The sequence below is a fragment of the Oreochromis aureus genome, linkage group 6 (genome assembly GCF_013358895.1).
Source record: "Oreochromis aureus strain Israel breed Guangdong linkage group 6, ZZ_aureus, whole genome shotgun sequence".
NCBI classification, from domain to species: Eukaryota; Metazoa; Chordata; class Actinopteri; order Cichliformes; family Cichlidae; genus Oreochromis; species Oreochromis aureus.
Genome location: NC_052947.1, coordinates 34455226 through 34476689, shown reverse-complemented (window position 1 = coordinate 34476689; position 21464 = coordinate 34455226). Strand labels below are relative to the sequence as shown.

The 21464-nt window shown below is 41.0% G+C and overlaps 1 protein-coding gene across 3 annotated transcripts in view; it reads right to left on the bottom strand.

Moving 5' to 3' along the window:
* myh11a (myosin, heavy chain 11a, smooth muscle) overlaps positions 1-21464 on the bottom strand; it is a 30628-nt gene that overhangs the window by 1323 nt on the left and 7841 nt on the right. The window contains exons 4-42 of one of the 3 annotated variants that reach the window (XM_031753937.2): positions 18269-18296; positions 14845-14944; positions 14701-14727; positions 12086-12178; positions 11922-11985; positions 11571-11669; positions 10970-11113; positions 10652-10747; positions 10377-10495; positions 10114-10266; positions 9861-10034; positions 9613-9786; positions 9368-9482; positions 8539-8732; positions 8011-8132; positions 7835-7904; positions 7569-7729; positions 7364-7472; positions 7090-7221; positions 6759-6965; positions 6505-6642; positions 6286-6409; positions 6032-6203; positions 5687-5899; positions 5407-5551; positions 5097-5303; positions 4875-4979; positions 4595-4747; positions 4143-4391; positions 3763-3975; positions 3432-3644; positions 3164-3325; positions 2573-2701; positions 2404-2492; positions 2188-2311; positions 1890-2098; positions 1641-1749; positions 1365-1537; positions 176-208 (exon numbers count right to left, since the gene is read on the bottom strand). In XM_031753937.2, the coding sequence (XP_031609797.1) occupies positions 184-208; positions 1365-1537; positions 1641-1749; positions 1890-2098; positions 2188-2311; positions 2404-2492; positions 2573-2701; positions 3164-3325; positions 3432-3644; positions 3763-3975; positions 4143-4391; positions 4595-4747; positions 4875-4979; positions 5097-5303; positions 5407-5551; positions 5687-5899; positions 6032-6203; positions 6286-6409; positions 6505-6642; positions 6759-6965; positions 7090-7221; positions 7364-7472; positions 7569-7729; positions 7835-7904; positions 8011-8132; positions 8539-8732; positions 9368-9482; positions 9613-9786; positions 9861-10034; positions 10114-10266; positions 10377-10495; positions 10652-10747; positions 10970-11113; positions 11571-11669; positions 11922-11985; positions 12086-12178; positions 14701-14727; positions 14845-14944; positions 18269-18296 (5333 nt within the window). In that variant the 3' untranslated portion in view covers positions 176-183. The remainder of the gene's footprint in view (positions 1-175; positions 209-1364; positions 1538-1640; positions 1750-1889; positions 2099-2187; positions 2312-2403; positions 2493-2572; positions 2702-3163; positions 3326-3431; positions 3645-3762; positions 3976-4142; positions 4392-4594; positions 4748-4874; positions 4980-5096; positions 5304-5406; positions 5552-5686; positions 5900-6031; positions 6204-6285; positions 6410-6504; positions 6643-6758; positions 6966-7089; positions 7222-7363; positions 7473-7568; positions 7730-7834; positions 7905-8010; positions 8133-8538; positions 8733-9367; positions 9483-9612; positions 9787-9860; positions 10035-10113; positions 10267-10376; positions 10496-10651; positions 10748-10969; positions 11114-11570; positions 11670-11921; positions 11986-12085; positions 12179-14700; positions 14728-14844; positions 14945-18268; positions 18297-21464) is intronic. The other 2 variants (XM_031753911.2, XM_031753929.2) reach the window with 2 other exon arrangements.

Here is a 21464-nt window from a genome sequence, read left to right as displayed (position 1 = left end):
AATGGTGTAATATGACTTGGGACTCAGAATTTTTCAGTTACATCTCTGATAGCCACATTTCCCTCAGTTAGGCTCAGTGAAAGAAATGAGAGCATTAAGGGTGTGCACGGGGAATGAAAAGTTACGGTATGTTAATGAGAAATAGTGATGGGGTAACTTTTAGGTGCAGAGATACCTGCTGTGTTACTCCTTGGGTTCAGGGTTGCCTCTGGAATAGAGATGGACATGATTGTTTTGTTTCCGCTCATCAAGTTTAGAAAGAACGTGAATGCTTAAAGTCTTCATTTACATCCCTTTGAATGACATTAATTATGCTCTGTAGCACTGAAATGTAGATTAACTGAGAGCAGTTAAAACTAATAAATGTGCTTTAACCTGTCTACAGTTTGGTAAATCTGTAAAAGTGTTGTTCATGTACAATTGTGGCTACAAAAAAGTTTGGATGCTTTATAAAATGTTAGAGCAGAATGCTGAGATTTGCAAATAATTTGAAGCCTGTTTGATTGAAAGCAGCAGAAGAGACGACATTTAGATTTTTGAAACCGAGACATTTTGATAATTTTGCTTTTCAAATATACAGTTATTTAAATTTTGATGCGAGAAACATGTCAAAAATATGTTTAACAGGTTTAGTTTCTTCTTCCAACAGCACAGTTTGAGACTCGAGGGTTTTACTATGAAGGAAGTTCAGCGAAGCCAGAGTTTCTTTGTGTTAGCTGGCTTGACAAAACCTAAAACTTCATTCAGAGGTAACTGGTACCATGAAAATTATTTAACAGTCAACTTTCAAGCGAGAGAGTTTCTGCTTCAGGCTCTGAGTCTGCTCACATATAAAGGGAGGGGGCTGGTGCCATTTAGCTCCTTTACTTCCTCTGCATAAAATTAGATACATTGAGTACCACCAATCAAAGGAGCTGCTGTTAAAGACCTCACTAACACTCGGGCTGCAAATAAGATGAGCATAGTATTGTATACAGTTGAGCTTCATTCAGTGGTTTTAGTAAGGTATGTATATAAAAACATAGTGCTTCACCACAGAGTCTATATTGTATGCAAAGCATGGTTTAAAACAAGTAATAATGAAAATGTGGTTCCTCCAGCTGATTTTAAGCCAAAACTCTGAACATAACCTGCTCCCGACCAGGTTATGTCATGTTAAAGCCTAAGTTACCATGGAGACCTAGCCTGTTGTCTTTGTAGTATTTCAGGTTAAACTGATCTGCAAACCATTACATTCAGTTATTTACATTTTACACAGCATCCCAACCTCTTACTGCAATGTCTGTGTCCTGTTGTGGCATCATGGAAACAGCAGGTGAACATCACCTCCATCAACAGAACGACCCTTTGGTGTTTTACCCTACCTGAGTTTGTTCTTGAGAGAGCCGATCTCGCGAGTCATGGCGTCGTTGGCCTCAGTGGCTTCGTCCAGCTCCCGCTGCAGCTTCCTGCGGGCTGCTGTGGCGCGCTGAGACTCCTCCTCCGATTCCTCTAGCTGCCGCTTCAGCTGCTTCATGCGAGTGTTTGACTTTTCCGCCTGGTGAATGAACAAAGCAAATACGCTAACTCAGTACTGACGAACACAATCAAAGCTGCGTTTATTTTCTTGTTCGTGCACAAAAACGTTTCCGTGACTGTACCTGGTCTTTGTACTGCTCTGCCTGTTTTCTTTCGTCTTCCACCTGCAACATCAAGTCCTTGAGCTTCTTGTCTTTCTGGCGCATATTCTTGGCAGTTGTCTGCTTATCCCTGAGACAAGATGGACAAGTTAAGAGGAAATTAATATGAGTATAGCTGATACAATTTAAAGAAGGTAAAACCACCAAAAAAAGTATATTCTTTTTTATTCATCAAACATACGGTATGCTCTGTGTTTATGTGTCCCTGACCTGTTCTCCTGCTCCAGCTGCTCCTCCAGCTGTGCCACTTTAGCCTCCAAGGCAGAGATGGAGGACTTGAACTTGGACTTGACCTGGTTCTCCATCTCCTGGAGCTTGGCCTTCAGCTCCTTGTTCTGGCGCTCCAACTGCTGCCGAGCGCTCTCGTTCTTCTGGGAGGTGGTGCGCTCCGTCTGCAGCTCATTGTTCAGCTGATCCACCTGTGGGTGGAGTACGCGCAAAGAGAGGGGTGAGAACTCTGCACAGTGCTTTAACACTTCATGAATCATGTCTGCTACAGTCTTATCACCTGTTGTGTGCTCTTCCTCAGCCTGTCATTGAGGATCTCCATGTTGCTTTGCTCCTCCTCCAGCTCCTCTTCTAGCTGAGCGATCTTAGCTTCCAGGCGACGCTTCTCATCTGACAAGGCTGACCTGAGCACAGAGAGCATGGTAAGAAATGTCACCATCTTTGTTTTTCATGGTTCACTACACAGATAAAGCAACAGAGTGAACCCTCCACCTACTTTCCAGAGGTGTTGCTTGCCAGCTCATCGGACAGTTCGTCTCTTTCAGCCTCTGCTTGCTTCCGTCCTCTCTCAGCTGCAGCCAGTTCCTGCAAACACACATACATTCATTATTTTGAGCCTCGGCTCCCAGAGAGGTTCTTGCCTTGTTAGGAATCGACAGCCTTACCTCCTGTAGCTGCATGAGCTCAGCCTCCAGACTCTTGGCCTTCTTCTCGCTCTCCTTTGCGGTGGTCAGCACCTCTTCTCGAGCAGCACGAGCATCTTCCAGCTCCCTCTGGTAGTCCTTCATCTGGGCCTGGAGGGATGAAGAGAAACAGAGACAGAGAAAAGACATCAGATAATGTTTCAAGTATACTTACAATACTTGAGGCAGATGATCTGTGTTTGATGATACCAAGTCCTGTTTTCAAGTGCTTCTCTTAGTGATCATATCTTATTTTTAGTGTTTTGACATTTTCCCTTTAAAGTCACAGTCACTAGCCAAAACTGGGGAATTTTCCCTTAAGAAGATGTATATCTACATATCTACAAGTTTATTTCAAGCAAACAGCAAGTTAAGTTTTACATTTGTGTTTGCTTCCAAGTTAAAAAAAAATCCAAAAACTTAACATTTTCCCTTTAAAATATAAACCTCCACTACAACATATGCTTTAATGTACATATGCATCTAAACAAATTACAGTGACAACTAAAAGACCTATACAGTATTTATATAAATTCTTCTGTGCTGAATTTTCTCAATGTCCTTTGCACTCACCTGGAGCTTGCGGAGCTGCTTGATAGCCTCATCACGTCCCTTATTGGCTGTCTCGATCTGTCCCTCCAGATCTTTCATGTCTATCTCCAGCTTCTTCTTGGCTGCTGCTGCTGTGGCCCTCTGCTTACGTTCATCCTCCAACTCCGTCTCCAACTCACGGACCTGCAGCCAGTGTGCATCATTGCAATGATTACTGATGCTGAAATGGCATTCTTTGATAATAAATCATTCACATTCTTCTGGTATAAGAATGAAGGCTTTTATTTACCTGCTTGACCAGCTGCCTCTTCTTCTCCTCTCCCATCTCATCTCTTCCCTGGAGGTCTCTCTCAAACTGGGCCTTCAGAGCCTGCATGTTGACCTCCAGACGCAACTTGGCATCCTCAGCCGCCTGCAGTTCGTCCTCTAGCTCCTCCAGCTGCGTCTTCATCTCCTCCACCTGGGCTTCCAGGCCTCGTTTGGACTTCTCCAGCTCGTGGACCTTGCATCAATACATTTGAAATTAACTGGAAAGCTCTTGACACTGTAAACATATACCTGTAACTACAGATTTTCATCCTAAAGATCTATTGACCAGTGAAAGATGTTCCAACACTTACATTTTTTCCCACATCATCCTTGGAGCTGATCAGGTCCTCCATCTCTGCTTTTAGGGCCTTGTTGGCTCTCTCCAGCTCCTCTCTGGCATCCTGAGCCTCTTCTAGAGCCCTTGCCAGGGACAGAGCTTTCGTCTCCTTCTCTCTGGCCTCAGCTTCAGCACGGTCTCGCTCATCTGCATATTTACTGGAGACACTCTTCTCTTCGGCCAGCATCTGGAGATCAAAGAAACAAATAACTATGAATTTAACAAATCTGTTTTACTGTGCATATAATCTTATATAATAAAGTCACAATCTTGACTTCAATTAACTGTGAAATTCTAAAAACAGGCTCAATCCCATGAATGATATTTAAAAGCTTGTTTTCTGGTTTAGCAGACCTGGTCAAACTTCTTCTGTTTCTTCTCCAGGTTTGAAACGTTCTGCCTCTGGTTGTCCAGATCCATCAGCGTGTCCTCCAGCTCCTGCTGCAGACGATTTTTGGTCTTCTCCAGCTTGTCGTATGCTGAGGCCTTCTCCTCATACTGAGTGTTCGCTGCCTCCAAATCTCTCTGCAGACGCTTCTTTCCTTCCTCCAGCAGCTCAATGTTGCCTGACATTTCATCCATCTTCTTCTTTGCATCTGATAGCTGTACACAAAGCAAAACTGTTATGTAACAGAGAGGAATCTTCTACATGGTACAAGAGTGTGCTTGTTTTGAGCTTCAGTTAGGTTCCTGCTTACAGTAAACCTTCACTCCAACATCGCTCCAGTTTTTTCCCATCATATTATCTTTATTTTGCTCCCGCCAACTTCTCTTAAAGTCTTAATCAACAGAGTTCGGCCTCTGACCTGGATGTTGAGAGTGGACACGTGTCTCTCCACGTTCCTCTTTGCCTCCACCTCCTCTTCAAGCTGCTCCTGTAGGCTGTTCTTGTCGTCTTCCGCCTGTCGCAGCTTTGTGGAGAACTGCAGTTTCTGGCGTGTCTCCTCAGCCAGCAGCTCCTGTTAGACACAAGAGTTCAGTAGTCAGTGCTTTTGTTCTAAAGTTTAATATATTTCATCGTCACAGCAAAGGCTAAATGTTTGTGTGCTGTTATTAACAACATGTTTAGAGTAAAAGTCCGGTTACCTGAGAGTCTTGGAGTTGGGAGGTAAGGCTGGACACGTCTTTGCTCAGTTTGATGTTCTTTCCCTCTGCTTCATTCAGTAGGTTTGTCACACTCTCCAGTTCAATCTGTACAGGAATAAAAATGATGTGTTTGTTACTTTTTTCAAGCGTAATTTTTTGGCATTCTTTTTTAACAATTCACATTTTTTTCCATGTGGAGTAGTGAAATAATTAGTGATTTACAGTGATCTTGGAGCAGCGCTCGGTCATCTCAGCCTTCTGCTTCTCGCTGTCGTTGAAGCGGGACTGAAGATCCGTCACCTGACCTTCTAGCTTCTTCCTCTTGTGCTCCCCATCTTGCTTGGCCTGGGTCAGTGAGCGCACCTCCATAGTTAGCTCTGACGTTTCCTTCTCCAGAGCTTGTTTTGCTTTCTCCAGGTTTGACTTTACCTGAGCAGAGGAAAATAAAGAGAATCCTCAATATGCAGTTAAAGAAATAAAAAGCTAAAGGACAGCTGGGTATTAAGAATGATTCATAAAATAGTGGCCTTACTCGTTTTGCCTGCTCCAGCTGCTCACTGAGCTCCTCAACAGCCTGTGTGTGTTTCTGTCTCATCTCATGTATTTGAGCCTCGTGGGTCCGGTTCTCCTCCTCAATGGCTCTCTTCAGCTGGGTCACTTCCTGCTCACGTTTGGCTCTGTAGACCGATACATGGATAATGTAGGTATTTTTTTAAGTATGCATTGTGTATTTTGGTTATGTTTTGTTAGTCACTAGTATATACACTTTATAAATTCCTCTGAATACATATTTTTGTATTTGCATGACTAACCTTAGTTCCTGCTGTGTGGCAGTGGTGTCCAGAGTGTCCTCTAGCTCAGACTTGAGGGCCTCCAGCTCCTCCCCAAGGTCCCGTTTGATCTTCTCTGCCTTGTTCCTGGCAGCCCGCTCAGAGTCAAGGTCCTCCTGCAGGTCGGAGATGTGTCCTTCCAGCTCTCTGATCTTCTTCAGAGCGTTGTTTTTCTGGGCAGTCTCATCTTCCAACCTGTGAGAATCAAGAGTACATTAAACTATTAAAACTGATAGAACTTAGTGTTATTTTGCAGAAATAAATACACACTGTACACAGTTACTCTTATGAATCTGAATATGTGAAAAATTACCAGTCTGACACTACCTGGCCAAGGCGTTCTGTAACTCCTCCTCCTTCCTTGCAAGCTGAGCTTTGAGGTCAGCGATCTGGGCCTGCAGGTCAGCGATCTGTTCCTGTAGGTCATTTGACTCCGCCTCCAGTTTGCGCTTAGCTTTATCCAGCTCCTGACGGGTCTTCTCCTCTTTCTTCAAGCGGACTAGTGCGAGAGAGATACCACTCAATGATGTATCTGAGAAATGTGCTATGAGTACAGTTCAAAATGCATACAAGATGATTACCTTCTAATTCAGAGATCATAGATTCGTGTTTATTTTTGAGCTTAGTGAGATTCTTAGATTTTTCTTCTTCCTCTGCCAGGTTAGCACTGAAGTCTGCAACTCTCTCCTCTAGCAACTTTCGCTCCTACAAAACATCACAAAGCCGGAGATGTATTTAGTTTCCCAAGTGACTTACTTATATTAAAATGTCTTCGAAAAATGCTGATTTCCAGTACTTACCTTCAGCAGCTTGTTGTTCTGGTCCTCCATTACGAGAATATCATCCTCCAGCTTTTTGATCTTTCCCTCGCAGGTAACCTTCTCGAGCTGCAGTTTTTGACGAGCGTCTTCCTCCTCTTCCAAATGTTCCTCCAATTCCTGCATGAAAAGACTGAACCCTCAGTTTCTCCAGCAGCTTTATCACACTGTGAAAGCACAGCTACCTGAGCAATAACAACTCCAACTGAACAACAGTGTGAAAAAGACATGTTGACCTGCATCTGCTGCTGCATCTTCTTCTTTTCCACTAACAGTCCCTGAGAACGCTCCTCCTCTTCATCGAGCCTCGCCTCCATCTCATGGAGGATTTCCTCCAACTCCTGCTTCTTCGTCGCCAGACGGACCCTCATCTCCTCAGCCTCAGCATACAACTCTGTCTCTGCCTGAAGCTGCTCCTGCAGTGCGTTTCTCTCCTCCACAATCTGAAAAACAGGCAGAATCAGCAGACTCTCCAAAACTGGAAACTTTATCAAATCAACGCTGAATGGATTCATTAAAAGAAAGCAAAACAAGGTTTGTGTCATTGATGCGTATTTAATCCCTTACCTGTGTATGTTTCAAGGTGATTTCTTTTAGCTCTGACTCAAACTTTGTGGCAACTTCTTTGGCTTTCTGTAGCTCTTCTTCCTTGAGAGTCATCTCCTCTTCCTGTCGGGTCACTTGCAACAGAGGCTTAACCTGTTGTTCAGAAGGATTTTAAGCACGCGGAAAAGGCAAAATTTGTCATTTCAAAATACTTTTGTAGTATCTGGAAAGTTTCTTTCTCAAAAAACACACAGATGTACTATGGTATTGTTGCATTTATATGCTTCTAGCTGACCTTTGTAAACAGTCTCCACCACTGCCAGTTCCTTAGTTTGAGGTAGGCAGCACAGTTCCTCTGGATCACTTTCATAGCTGTCAGCTGCTGCTGTCTCTTGGCGAATGCCCTTCAGAAAAGATATATAGTGCAACATGCAAAGTTTTATTTACGGTGGTAACAGCAACAAATAAACTGCTTTAAAGGGGGGCTTCAATTTTCATACTTTCTGGCCAGGAAGCCTCTAGCTTGGGCCTGGAAAGCGATGATGATCACAGTGATCTTCAAATCTCTCTCCTCCTCTAGTTGAGCAAGCACTCCTGTGCGGAAGAAGATTTTACTCTGTCCGATTCTGTACAGGTTGGGGTCCAAGTCCAGATGCTTGATCTACATAGACAGGACATCATATTAAGTGGTCACACAGGATAATTCTACCTTGGTGAGTGTCAATGTTAATGAACATGGATGACAATTTTGAACTTGTGAACTAACCATGAGGCAGCAGGCTTGTTTTCCGTCCATGAAACCTTTGGGAATAGCGTTAGCAGCCAAGATCTCATAACTGGAAGAAGCCAGAGAGATGTTACACTTAATATGGTGAGAAATGATGACAACCATATTATAAATTTTGACTGAAAGAGGATGCATATAGCAGTAGCTAGACTGACCGTTGGCGGAACTCCTGGAAAACGATTCGGTTGGGGAAGCCTTGTCGACAGATCCTGATTCCTTCCAGCACACCGTTACACCTGAGCTGCTCCAGGACCAGGTGAGCATCCAGCTTCCCTGCCTGAGTAGAGCAGGATTGCAGTTTTATGACATAAAGTTTCCATACATACAGTATAACTCGCTTATGCTGACCGGTTAGTGGTAAATTCATTTTGTCTATGTTATGTGTGTTATTTTTTTCATGACTTTAGAAATACAGCTACATATGGAGCTACATCAATTGCTAATTTATATGATGACAAAAAAGCTTTCCTCTCAATACACATCTCTAGTCATGTGAAAAAAAAAGTTTTTATAGGTTTTTACGCCATCCTGTGAAATACTAAGTACACTTTTATGGTATAGGAAATTAAGAGGGTAGATAACAGCCAAGTACTGATAATTACACACACGATTAATTGATCATTAGCAAGCAACCATGTCTATAATTTTGCTAGTCTAGTAGTTTTGCTGCTAATCGTCTTTACCCTCTTCTCGTGGTTCGGGATGATACATCTGACGAAGTTTGGCTGGGTGTTGTGCAGCGTGGTCATGAGTTTTGCCAAAGACTCCTTGTAGAGCTGCCCCACTGTGCGGAACATTCCCTTCTTGGTCTTTGAGGCGCTCGGGCTGGAGGTGTCCGACATCTTCGCTAATGTGTCAAGGCCAACGACTCTGTCCGCTGAAAAACACAAAACAGTGTGTAAAATCAGCTTGTCTTTGCCTTAATGCCTATTTCAGTTTTAAGAATCTAATTGCATATCTTTTGTGGGACAAACATATGGATGAAAGCAGGTAAAATGTGTGTGTTGCTTTCAGTTAATTTGTTTCATTGTGTACACGTCAGATTTGCAGGAGGGTGACCGCTGCTGCTTTAATGTTTTTCAGGTAAAGGTGGGCATAAAATAAAAAGGTGTCCCATCTAAAAAATGATCAACACGAAACAATCACAGTGATATCTTTAGCTGTGGCTCCAAAATAGCTCAACAATTACAAAGGTTTCTTTTTTTCACCTTTATTTAACCAGGAAGTGAACTTCTAAAACAAACAGTCTCTTTTGTGAGTGTCTCTCAGGCCAAGATAGGAAGCCCTAACCTAAAAGTTTCTTCAAAGACAGGTAAAATGTGCGGAAAAAAATTTCGAGGTTTTCAGTAAAGAACAATATCTGGTTTCGTTGTGGCAGCAGAAGCTTGTGCTGCTTTTATGATGCGTTCCCCAGCTGATCTTTGCCTTATCACTGAGGAGGGTTTGGTCCTTGTCTCAGAGTGGCTTACAATAAACTTGAGACATGTAATGCTAAAATTATATGCATCTCACCATCTTTCCAGAGGTCTTGGACAAACTGGCTAGAAGAATTGGAGAGCAGTGCTGTAATGTTGTCATTTAGAGGGTCCATGTTCTTTGTCAGCCAGGCTGTGGCATTATAATCTACCTAAAACAGCAAGACAACAAAGTTATGTGAGCTTTCATGACAATGCAAGATGATTAATGTCTTCAAATGAAGATAAACAGTAAGAAAAGAGAACATTTTTCTCTCTTCTCCCAACTGCCATCATACTCACCTTCCCAGCATAATGAAGAATGGAGAATTCTGTTTTGTCTTTAAGCTGTTTAGGTTTGGCAAATTTCATGTGGTTGCCCTGTGTGTTAAAAAGTTTCTCCACAAAGGAGATATCTGTGGCTTTGGGGAACCAGCACTCTTCATCCAAAAGGGCCAGGATGCCTGGAGGGTTGTTCTGCAGAGAATATTTATGTGATTAAGAGGCTGCGCAGGATTTAACTGATGTTGTTATTTATCATTAATACTTACTGGCCTCTCAATGAGCTCGATGCAGGGCTGGAGGTCAAGGCCGAAGTCAATGAAGTTCCACTCGATGCCTTCTCTCTGGTACTCCTCCTGCTCCAGGATGAACATGGTGTGGTTGAAAAGCTGCTGTAGCTTCTCATTGGTGTAGTTGATGCACAGCTGCTCAAAGGAGTTATCCTGTAATAGCCAGAACACAGAGCTGAAGACATGCATATCACATCCACTATCTTTCCAAGTCCTCTGTGATGATCTATACCTCAAAGATCTCAAAGCCGGCAATGTCAAGGATTCCCAGGAAGGAGGCTCCTTGGCGTTTAGTCTTATCCAGGGCTTTGTTAACCCGGCCCAGGATCCAGCGGAACAGTCGCTCAAAGATAGCTTTGGCCAACGCTTCTGTAGCAAAGTCAGCCTAACAGACACACATACACAGAACAACACAGACCAGACTTAAACTGAGTTGGAGGTGTGATTAACACACAGTTATTCCTATGTTTTTAAACAGTTTCCTCCTTGCAGTACCTGCTCTTTGGTCTGTGCCTTCTGCACCACCTCCCTGCCCACTTTGATGCGAGGGGTGAGGATGGCTCGTGTAAAGTCTGTCACATTGATGCCCTGCAGGTGACACACCTTCTGCGCAGCTACAAAAAGAAAAATTTTGTTATACTGAACACAATATTATTTCACCCAGGTGTTCTTGATGCTATAGATAATACATTCTTAAAGTTACAGCTGGCTTTGTAAAATTCAGTAACCCCAACTGGGATTTCTAATGGCAGGAAGAAGTTGTGTCTAACCAGTGTTGTCTGGCATGGTTGCCTGCTCCTGGTTCCTCTCTTTCTTGAATTCAATGTTTCCCAGCTGCATCACTGTGGAGCACACCTTCATGATATCTGGAACAAGGAAATCAAGTGGCTGACTTCACAGGGAAACACTAATAATAATGTTCTTCTTGTTTGCTGGAACATTTCCCAAAAATCAGTTTGTTTTCTGATTTAAATGTAAATGAATGTTGCCTCTTCAATGCAAATTCACAACAACAGTCCAGATTCAGAAGGTAAAGACCCAACAGTATTAGAGCAATGCTAATGCTATGCTTATTACTACACTGATACCAATTCTTTCCTCTTCTGTGATGCCCATGATATTCATGGCCTCCATGGTTTCCTCATACATCTCATCATCTTGCTGGCCAGCGATCTGAACGTGGCCTGCGCTGAGGAAGCGGTAATTGCTGAAGGGCTCCAGAAGTAGCTCCTCTGAAAATTAAATAAAAACAGCGACTTATCATCATCATCATCGTTCTGCTCAGTAATCTGTGAATCAGTGAGGCTTAACTTTTTATGAAGAATTTGCTCTCGTGAGAAAATAACACGAGTGGTCATAAATAATATACAGAAACGCTTTACTCAGCTTTATTTTGATTGTTGTGGTTAAACATCAGTTGGAAGATTAAAATCTTCTTTGAGAGTTTGAGAAAATTCTTTTCCTCCATGACCTTAAAAAAACATTTTCATAATCCAGCTGGATAAATTGTGACATGCATGACAGTCAAATGAAGACCAGAAGTGACTTCCTTTTTCCCTTCCTCCAGTTCCAGATGAGACTTCCACATGACGGTGATATGTACAACACCCTGTCAAAGAAGCCCTGCTAACTGCTGAGCAGCAGCATCAAAGAAATCACACACATATTTTGGGTTTATAATCATCTTACCACGCAGTTTGTCCTTGGCACCAGCAATCATGTAGTAGAAGATGTGAAAAGCTCTTTCTGTCTTTGCCTGTCTGATACAGCGAGACTTCTCCAGCAGATCTGAGAGCAGCTGTTAAAGAATAAAAATCTCATTTGCGGGTAGGGGAAATTTAGTTTACAAACCTCTGTTTGATTTATAATGGCCCGAAATAAACAGTTATTCAAAAGCTGTTAGCAGATAAACTTTGCAAAAACTTATTTGCATCAAAAAGCAGCACACAGCATTTAACATTTGGTGCAGATGAAAGGCAACACAATAAGTCTTCCTACTGTAAAAATAATATGTCTAAGATTAAAAAGTAAAAAGGATACAAGTCTCAATGTTGGCTCCAACAATGTAGCCGGTCACGTCAAAGTTGATGCGGATGAATTTTCCCTGTGAGAGCGATAAACGAGCAGTGAGATCACGATACATGCAAAAAAATATAACTTAGAAAACAACTAAACAATACGTTCTATAACTTCACAAAACTCACAAATCTTGAGGAGTTGTCATTTTTGATGGTCTTAGCATTTCCAAAGGCCTCCAGGATAGGATTGGCCTGCAGGAGTTGCTTCTCCAGCTCCCCCTAGTGACGACAGCGACACAGAAAAATGTGACTAAGAAGGACTGATTCGCTGCTTGTGATGCTTGGTGGGGATGAAGTGGTATAGGGTCAGTATTGGTAGGGTAGCGTAGGTTTACCAGAATATCATCAGTGACAAGGGAAAAAAGGCAGAAAACAAGACGAAGGGAATGGGTCCTCACTAAACAATGAATATTTGGACAAGTACATTTATATCAAGTTACAACAGGTTAATATAATAATTTAACTGTAGTCCTCTTTGATTTTCTGATTAATACTGGATGGATTACATAACACAGACACATGACCAAAACATCCATCAGTTCTGAGAAACTGTTAAAATTCAGAGAAGCTGTTGTGGATGACGAAGAAGAGAGGCTGAGATGGATGAGGTGGGTTATGTTGGGTCACAGGCTTCCAAATACCAGCTGGAAAGCTGTGAAATATTCCAACAAAGTCTTTTTATTCAGTGTGTTGGCAAATAAAAATGATTCTGATTCACAAACATCCTACTGGAGATGCGATTTGCTTCCAGCGTGACTGCAGAGACTGTAGATGCGGGTGGAGCTGGGTGATAGTCAGTAAATGAGGCAGACACCCCGTCACTCTGCATTGAGTTAATCCACCTGATCAAAGTGGTCTGTCCCAGTCTGTATCCAGGTCAGGCGCTGTAGACCTCTACCTAACCTCTCTTGCTTAAAAACACCTCCTTTAGCAACACTGTAAGTGAGCTAAAGCTAGGAAGAAGAGAAAGGAGCACGACTTGTAACGCAAAGATAAAAACGGTAATGAAGACAAACGATAGCCATGTGAAGCTGTTTGCCAACTTGTGTAAATTCGTTAAGCTCAGTTTCAAAATATGTGGTTTACAGATGTTCTTACTAATGCTGATTTATATTTGTTCCATATATTAGAGGAGTGTTTTTGGAACTCACTGACAAATATGGAGGTCAAACACAGCCGTAATTAAAAATAGAAATAATGATAATAAGTAAAAGATGTAGCCAATAGTGTGTGAATGTGTGTGTGAATGGGTGGATGACTGAACGTGTAAAGCGCTTTGGGGTCCTTAGGGACTAGAAAAGCGCTATACAAATACAGGCCATTTACCATTTACAATACTGACTCCACTGAATGTGAATTAAAGTAATATTCCCGATTTTCACATTATTTCATTTTATACTGTATTTTTGTGTGAAATGTGGCAAAACTAGTGATATTTTGACAGATATTTTAAGCTTGCTTTAGCTAACCAAACAGACATATAGACATTTCAAAGGAACATGGGAAAATTAAAAAAATAGAACTAAAATAATTTTGGAATTTGCCTCTTAGAAAAATGCTTTAATTTGGGAAAAGTTGTGTCCTTAATTAAAAGCCAAGTATTTATTTTATATGTAAGAAAAAACAGGAGGATACAGACCCGCTGATGAGATGCAGTTCAGAGGTGGCAAAGCAGAGAAGAAGGTCCTGTTTATTTAAGTCTCTGAAGGAAAAATGAGAAAATAGAAAAGGAAAAAAGGCGCAAAGCAAGACAGCATGAAAGAGAAACTTACAGCTGGTGGGAAAGACTGATCCTTGAGACATTGTTTAAATACAAATATCTACAAGTACAGATAAGGAGAAACAGCTAAAAAAGAGCTTGAGAGTGAGAGGAAGTAAGAGAAAGCAGAAAAAAAAAGAGTTTAATCCAATGCTATTTCTGTACAGGCAGTCCATGGGAGCCTCAAGGTCCTATAGAGGACAGTGTACAGAGACAATTATTCCTCTGGGAGCAAAGACCTTCTGAGTGAGCAGGGTCAGAGGCAGAGGGAAGCGTTGCTTTGACTGACTTTTTCCAATTATTACCCCAGCACCAGAACAGCAACATCAACTTGTGAGGTTTGAGCTGAAGTACCATTAAAATTATTTATTTATTTTTTTTCAACAGCGTTTCCCAAACTGAGTTTTAAAAACTCCACAAAGTAAAAAATACAGGACAGCCTCACGGCCCATGTCAGGCCCACTGGCAGTCGGATGAGGAAGGAAGGGAGGGAAGGAGGGGAGGAAGGGGGCGGCTGGTGTTTGATAGGTAAAAACAGGGCATGCTCACACTGTGATCTGTGAGAGACCCTTTCACTGTCGGGGAGGCTTGCATATAATCTCCACTGGCAGTGAAAGGGTGTCCAAAGAAGATGGAGGTCAAAAAACTGAACGTAATGAACCGCTTCAGGAGAAGGCAAAACTGGATATCTGCCACTGAATAACACAAGGTTTGAAATGTGACTGGGATTCAGTAATCAGATGATCATGCAGCCTTAATAAGTTTTGTTTGATGATGAATATTAGGGTAAACACCATCTAACAGAAGGAAAGTAACATTTGGCATCTGTACTTTTGGTGTAAGAAAAACCAGTAGAAAAACAGGTATTTCGGGGGCAACTCAGTGACACTATCTATCTTCATGCACTTTTCTAACCTAAGGATGGAACACACACATGAAAACCACACAGAAAAACACACTCCGGGCATTCCCCTTTACTCACGTAAGCCAACTGTGATCCTGCATGTTGCTATTTGGAGGAAATGGTAATATACAGGATTAAACTGGGTAGTTTCCTATGTTATTAAGAGTGAGGGAACTGGCTGACAGATCCTAACTATCATGGTTTCTTTACACAGATACTTACAGCACTGCTGTCTTTCTTGCCTTTGTGCGAGGAGGCCACAACAGCCAAATACTGGATGACTTTCTTGGTGTTTTCTGTCTTCCCAGCACCAGACTCTCCACTAGGGAGCACAAAGTTACAGTGGGATTGAAAAAGAAATATAGAAAGAGAGAAGGAGAGAGGACAATGAAGATAAGCAGTACTGACAGGTTTCTGTTCACACTTCAGTAACCCACTTTAATTGAATGGAAATCATGTGCTGCAGAGATAACTGTGCCTGACACAAAGCATAATGTTATTGTTCAGACTGTATACTACACACTGGTCCTGTGATAATCTACACAGTTTCAGGGCAAAAGTTATTTTAAAAGGGATTTATTGTCCTTTTTCTTATTTGTGCATACTGATGCTACTCACCTGTTGTTCATAAGGGAAGAAAGTTGTCTGAGACCGATTATAAGATTTCCAAATGTAACTCATTCAAAGTTACTCTAGTGAAGTCTAACAAGGTCATCTACTGATCGAAAGGTTGGGGGTTCTCTCTCTGGCTCCCCCTAGTCTGCATGTCAAATATCCTTGGGCAAGATATTAGCCCTAAGTTGCTCTCCGATGAATCCATTGGAGTATGAATGTGTGTGAATGTTAGTTAGAAAGCACTTAAAAACATAGAAGACAGTGCTTGTGTGAATGGGTGAATGCGGCATGTTGTACAAAGCGCTTTGAGCACTCTGGGAGACTAGAAAGGCACTATATAAGAATCGGTTTTAAGATGCACCCGAAGAGACAGGAGGGAGTATTTCATGCAACCATTCCACTAGAGCTGAGCTAGCTCTTAGAATGTGACCCGATACTTCATATTAATATACTTCTTATATTAGTTTATATACCTGATAACTTGATGAAAGTTATATGACAGCGACTCTCAGACTAGACAAAAATCTAAAACATGTGCTACTGTATGCTTGAAAGGCATCTAATTACTTAAACATAAGCAAGACAATGCAATTTATTCCCACAAAATGAACTTGGCTACTTCAAACAAAGTTGAATGATCCCAGAGCCATCAGCCACTAGCCAGAACACACAGAGATGCTCGGTCATGGGCCCATAAAAGGCATCGGATGCTCTCTGTGTTAGGGCCTGGCAGCATAAAGGGGAGCGTAGTTACTCAGTCCTGCTCAGGTCTGCTAAGGATATATGACATCCAGGCTCCTATTGCAGGCAGCTGTTAGTGCAGAGCAAATTCTGTTGGGATTTTTTTCCAGATAGTTTATCAAGCTGTCTCATCCGGCTTATCCACAGTAAGCAGCACAGGTTTCACTTGTGGTTATAAGATTATTTGAAAGGGTATGAACGATTACAGAATGGTTAGATCCATTGCTGATTTTTGGGAATTTTATTTCATAAAAACATGAAGTCAAATGAAAATGGTTTTTTTTCTACATTTAACAAGTGTGCACTTGTCACTGAATATCAGGGAAGTAGCATCGTCTTTTAAAGAAGAGGTGGGCAATCATTTTTCCCAGGGGGCCCCATGAGAAACTGGGACTGTGGACAAAAGTGATAAAATTAATACTGAGCAGAGTTCAGCTTATTAATGTGATCTTCCACAGCAGTTCCAGTTTCTTGAGAACTTAAGGCCCCTTGAGAAAATGAATTGCACACCCTTTTTTAATAGGTTTACAAATCAAAATTACAAGAACAGACAGGAAGGCTAAATATTTGGCATTCGTCATTAAAAAAGTAATGACTTTGAGCCCTAAGCTAGTCAGAAGTATAGTGAATATTATTGTCCCATCAGTCTGTTTTTTATGAAAATATACTGAACAGCAGACAAAGGAAAACTGCCAAAAATTTCTTAGCATCCCAACTATTTCCCATGGCACATTTTTACTATTATATCAGGGAAATACAATAAATAATACATTCTGCAGGCTCATCCACCAGAAAATATAGTAGGAATCTTTTTAAGATATAATCAAACCCAGACTGGAGCCGTTTTAATTTTGTTATAATAGGTTTGAAACTGTTTTGGTATTGTATTAATAACACTGTAATTATGGTTTGTATCTTGATTTGCTTCACCTATTCCTCTTTGGATTATTTAGTTTGGATCTTCTTGTCTGCCATCCTACGTTTCTCTAATGTTCAAGCCTATTCCTCAAGTTTAGTTCCCTTTATTTGGTCATCCGGATCCACTTATTTAGTCTACCCTTAGTCTATTTTTGTTTGATTACTCTAACCTTCACTTTCAAAAGTCATGCTTTTGAATCCTCTTTTGCCTTCACCAGATTTCAGACATGGTAAAATGGTACATGTGCATCCACTGAGGAAGTATATGAAATTTGTGACAGAAATGTCATTCTGTGTAATTTCCCAACTATAATTAACAGCTTAAAATCACACACACAAGTCTCCAGTCACAACATTAAAAAGTGCTTTCACTAAAAATCATTAAGATGCAAGCGGCCCATAGTAGATTGTTGTAAAAACAATACCACAAAGCATATAAAGCAATTAAACACAAGTGCATCTACCCACAAGGGAGAATGTCATAAATGAAATTCCATGTATCATTGCTGAAACATTTTTGCCTTTTATGGCTCCAAAGGCCTGATGGGGCTCAGAAATCTTAAAAAGTGCAAGGACTTGATGTTCCAAGCTGATGGTGTTTCGGCTCTGGGTATAAAACTTTAAACAGTTTTAAATATGGCCTCATGTAAATTAACCTTCTTGTGTAGAAGGTTATTCTTCTGATTGTGTTAAAATTACATTTATGACTGGGATATACATGTATAAGCAAAGAAGCAATTTATGTTGTGCAACTAATTTAAAATTGTACATGACAAAATATGAAGTCACTCCAGCACACAAAGAAAAACTAATTAACTCACTTTGTTTCTATAAATTAAAAGTACAGTTCAGGCCAGTCCAAAGATCAAGCTATCATTAAGAGACAAAATGAGGCCGTTTGTCCCTGGATGTCCAATTGCCCAGTCAAAGTTCTCAATAATTAGTTTAGAACAAATAAACAAACAAAATAGAGCCAAAACATTTGGAGAGCTAATCTGGTTCTCCCATCAGGGTCCAGGGCATACTTCCTGAGTAAGGGTCTGAGAGGAGAGAGAGGCCACAGGCCTCTGGGAGCACCGTAAAAGCATTAAAGCACATCCAGTTTGGCTGTCTTTGAATGCAAGACAACTCCACGGTAACACAATCCGACAAACACAATCATTTCTTTTTGGCACTAATGGTTGAAACGGGGTGCTGAGAGACCAAAAAGGTATTTCGTCTGTTTAGATCTATGTTTACACAAGCATTATGTAACTGTTCTTGCACACATACAAATGTAGCATTCACTCCTGCTTTTATGTGATGTTTAAGATGTAAAAACACCATGCAAAGATGGAACAGGTGAGCATGGAGGAGAGAGATTTTCACTTACGTGCAGAGAATGGACTGGTCTTCACGATCTGTAGAATCAAGAGAGAGTCAGTGTTAGATAATTTTTATTACAACTTATGTTGGATACTTTTAGACATAAAATTCATGATACAACCAAAGATACTTGAAGTAATTGCAGAATAAATTTGTAATTTTTATTGTGTATGACAGACATGAGGGACTTTTAATTTCTTTCTTTTCTTTCTACCACTTATGTTCACCATGCAAAGTAGTCAAATGCACTACTGTGAAACCACATGTAATTCTCCAGCAATAAAGATCAATCTACTGTCAAACTTAAAACACCAGCTAGGCTTTGTGATTTACTCCCTTGTGCCAAAGAAAACATGTAACTCTTAAAAAATACTTTGATTTTTACACATGAAAATGAACTCTGAATGCGCAAAACAATGAGTCATTAGACTGTCTCCAAAAATACTCCAGGGAGATTACACGAAGACCATGTAAGGCTAAACTGTAACTGTATACTTCAGCACAAACCACCCCTGGGGGAGTATGGTGCACACTGCTGAAAGAGAGATAACTTTTCTGGGCATTTGTGATCAGAACAGAACAAATGGCATGCTAGGCAGCCTCATAAACCTCTGTGCAACTGTGCAACAAAAATGACCCAGGGTAGGGTGAAGGACGTGAGACAATTCCTCAGTCTGACACTGAAGAGTGTAATTTTCATTTTGATTATCATCCACGTGTCCAGGACACAAATCTGATTATATGTCTAACTTTGTGAGGTTATTTACTGACACTTCACTCCATCTCTGTGGTGTCAAACGTCTCCCAAAGAGTCGGTTCCATAGACCATATAAAACATGGACATAGCGACCAGGATGTCACCCACTGATTTGTGAAATTTCTTCTCTGAAACCTTGAGCCACACAATTTCCAGTTTCTTTTAAACCAGACATGAGGGCCTGTACGCACTTATATGGTAGCACCTTGTCAGCCAGTGTAGGTCCCCCCTAAACATACCCTGCTTTAATGTTCTTCCTGATACTGCTGTATTCCATAAGACTTGAACTGAGTTCATGCACTCATCAGTACAGTCTTTACTGAGGTCAGAGTGTAAGTAGTCTTCTTATAGACAACTGGACATCATCTTTTTTCAACTAGAAGAGACACTACCTTGCTGCCTTTTAGAAAGAAATGTTTAAGGCGCTTCCTCTCTTTTATATCCAGTGTATGGTCCAATCTGACCCACTGCATAGAAAATTAAAATTGCAAGAGAGGAGGGCATCATTTATTTCATTTATTGCACCAGAAAACATTGCATTGACAGAATGGATAACGTCACAAACCAAAGCACTAATTGTTTTCAATTTTATAGCCCACATTGCCTGTAGCCTGAAGTAAGATAGTTACGCCATGGAGACGTATCCGAAACATTTCTTTTTAGTGACAGTAGGCTGACTGAAGGTGGAAAAGCTGACTCACACGATATGATGATGTTTACTGTCTATTGGTTTTAACAGATACTCTATATTTAATTGTCTAATGTTTAATGAACTTCTTTCTACTAAAGAAAGGAAAAATGTTGGTGGTATCTTTGTATGTTACTACAACAACTTAACTTGTCTGGCACTTGAGATTAAACTGGGCTTAATGTGGTCTCGTTCAACAGAAATTAGTCTAACCGCTCCTCTCTAACCCTGTTGCATCACTACATCAACCTTAGTCCCAACAAAACTCTTTGAAGGTGTTTCATAAATATAGTTTTCACTTTGTCAAATTGTCCTCTCTTTAGAGGTGGAAAATTTAAAGTGGTCCCCAAGACACACACATACAAGTTAACACACAGCGCACACACACACACACACACACACACACACACACACACACACACACACGCACGATAAACCAGCAGCACACTCCTGCACAATTAGGGTGGAGCACTCATAATTTCGTTGTACATGTACAATGACAAATTAGGGCTATTCTATTCTGCACACACAGTTACAGTGTCCAGCCTCCATTGAACTGTAAACTGGGATGGATGCCTTTTCTCCATGTGGACTCCAGTTTGGCTGCTGTTCCACTGGATTCATTCCTTACATACAGACGAAATGTACCCTGTTCCCTCTCTGCACTTCCTAATTAAGGCAGAGTGCAAGACAGCAACACACAGAGAGAGAGAGAGAGAGAGTAAGGTGGCCAGATTTGTGAATTCTTGTAACAAATCCAAAAACAACATGCACTCACATTAGTGAATGAGACTTAAAGAATCTGTGAACCTAATTAAGTCATGAGAATTAAATCTCATTATATGAGTCTCTGCACCAGTAAATATACTGTGAGCACAGAAGGACAGCATGTCAATCATCTGCTGCTGGGGACAGAAAACTCCCCACGGGAATCTTACATTTTTATCTCCCGGACATCAAAGACCAAAGTACAATTTTGGAGGAAAGGGATCTTGGCCAAGACTGAAGAAGGAATGTTTCAGAGCTTAGGAGACTTATCTGGATTTGCTTCAGTTATGCACCACTTCCAGTTTACATGTGAATTGTTCATACTACAGCACTCAGTGTAGAATATCCTGCTTCATTAGTCACAACTTCATGGGAAATCCCACCAAAGTATCAACAATAACAACTCCCTGGCAGCCATAGTTTTTCTTATATTATTTTGGTGTATAGAGACCCATTGAGACACTGATATTGTAAAGGTTTAAATAATGAAAAAGAATACGCTTCAAGCAATCAGACCCTGTGAATCAAAAGGAGATATAAAACTTTAATGTGGTCCAGTTATGCTCATTTCCAGTTCCTTTTTTTATTCTTAAAGTCCACTACAGTAGCTTTACATTACAGCTCAAAATCACGCTTACTTATCTAAACCATGACCCTCATTAAAGTTGCCTTTAAGACAGCCTTCTTCTGACTTGCTGCCCCTCGCAAACTGACTATTTTTTTTCCAGCTTTAAAAATTAAACAGGACCTATCATACTGATTTCACACTCCATGAGCTATTCTTATTCCTGAACCACATGATTAACATTTCAAAATAATACTGGATCTTGTTGTCTCAAATCAAGCTGCTTAGCTGCCATCCCTTCCATTTAAGCCAACTGTCCTCTGACTGCCCCTGCCTTATAAACAGAAATTTTAAACATCAGGTAGGTGGGACTTTATGTGGTAACAGCCAGCGCTGTGTGTCTTAGATCATCATATTAAAGATAT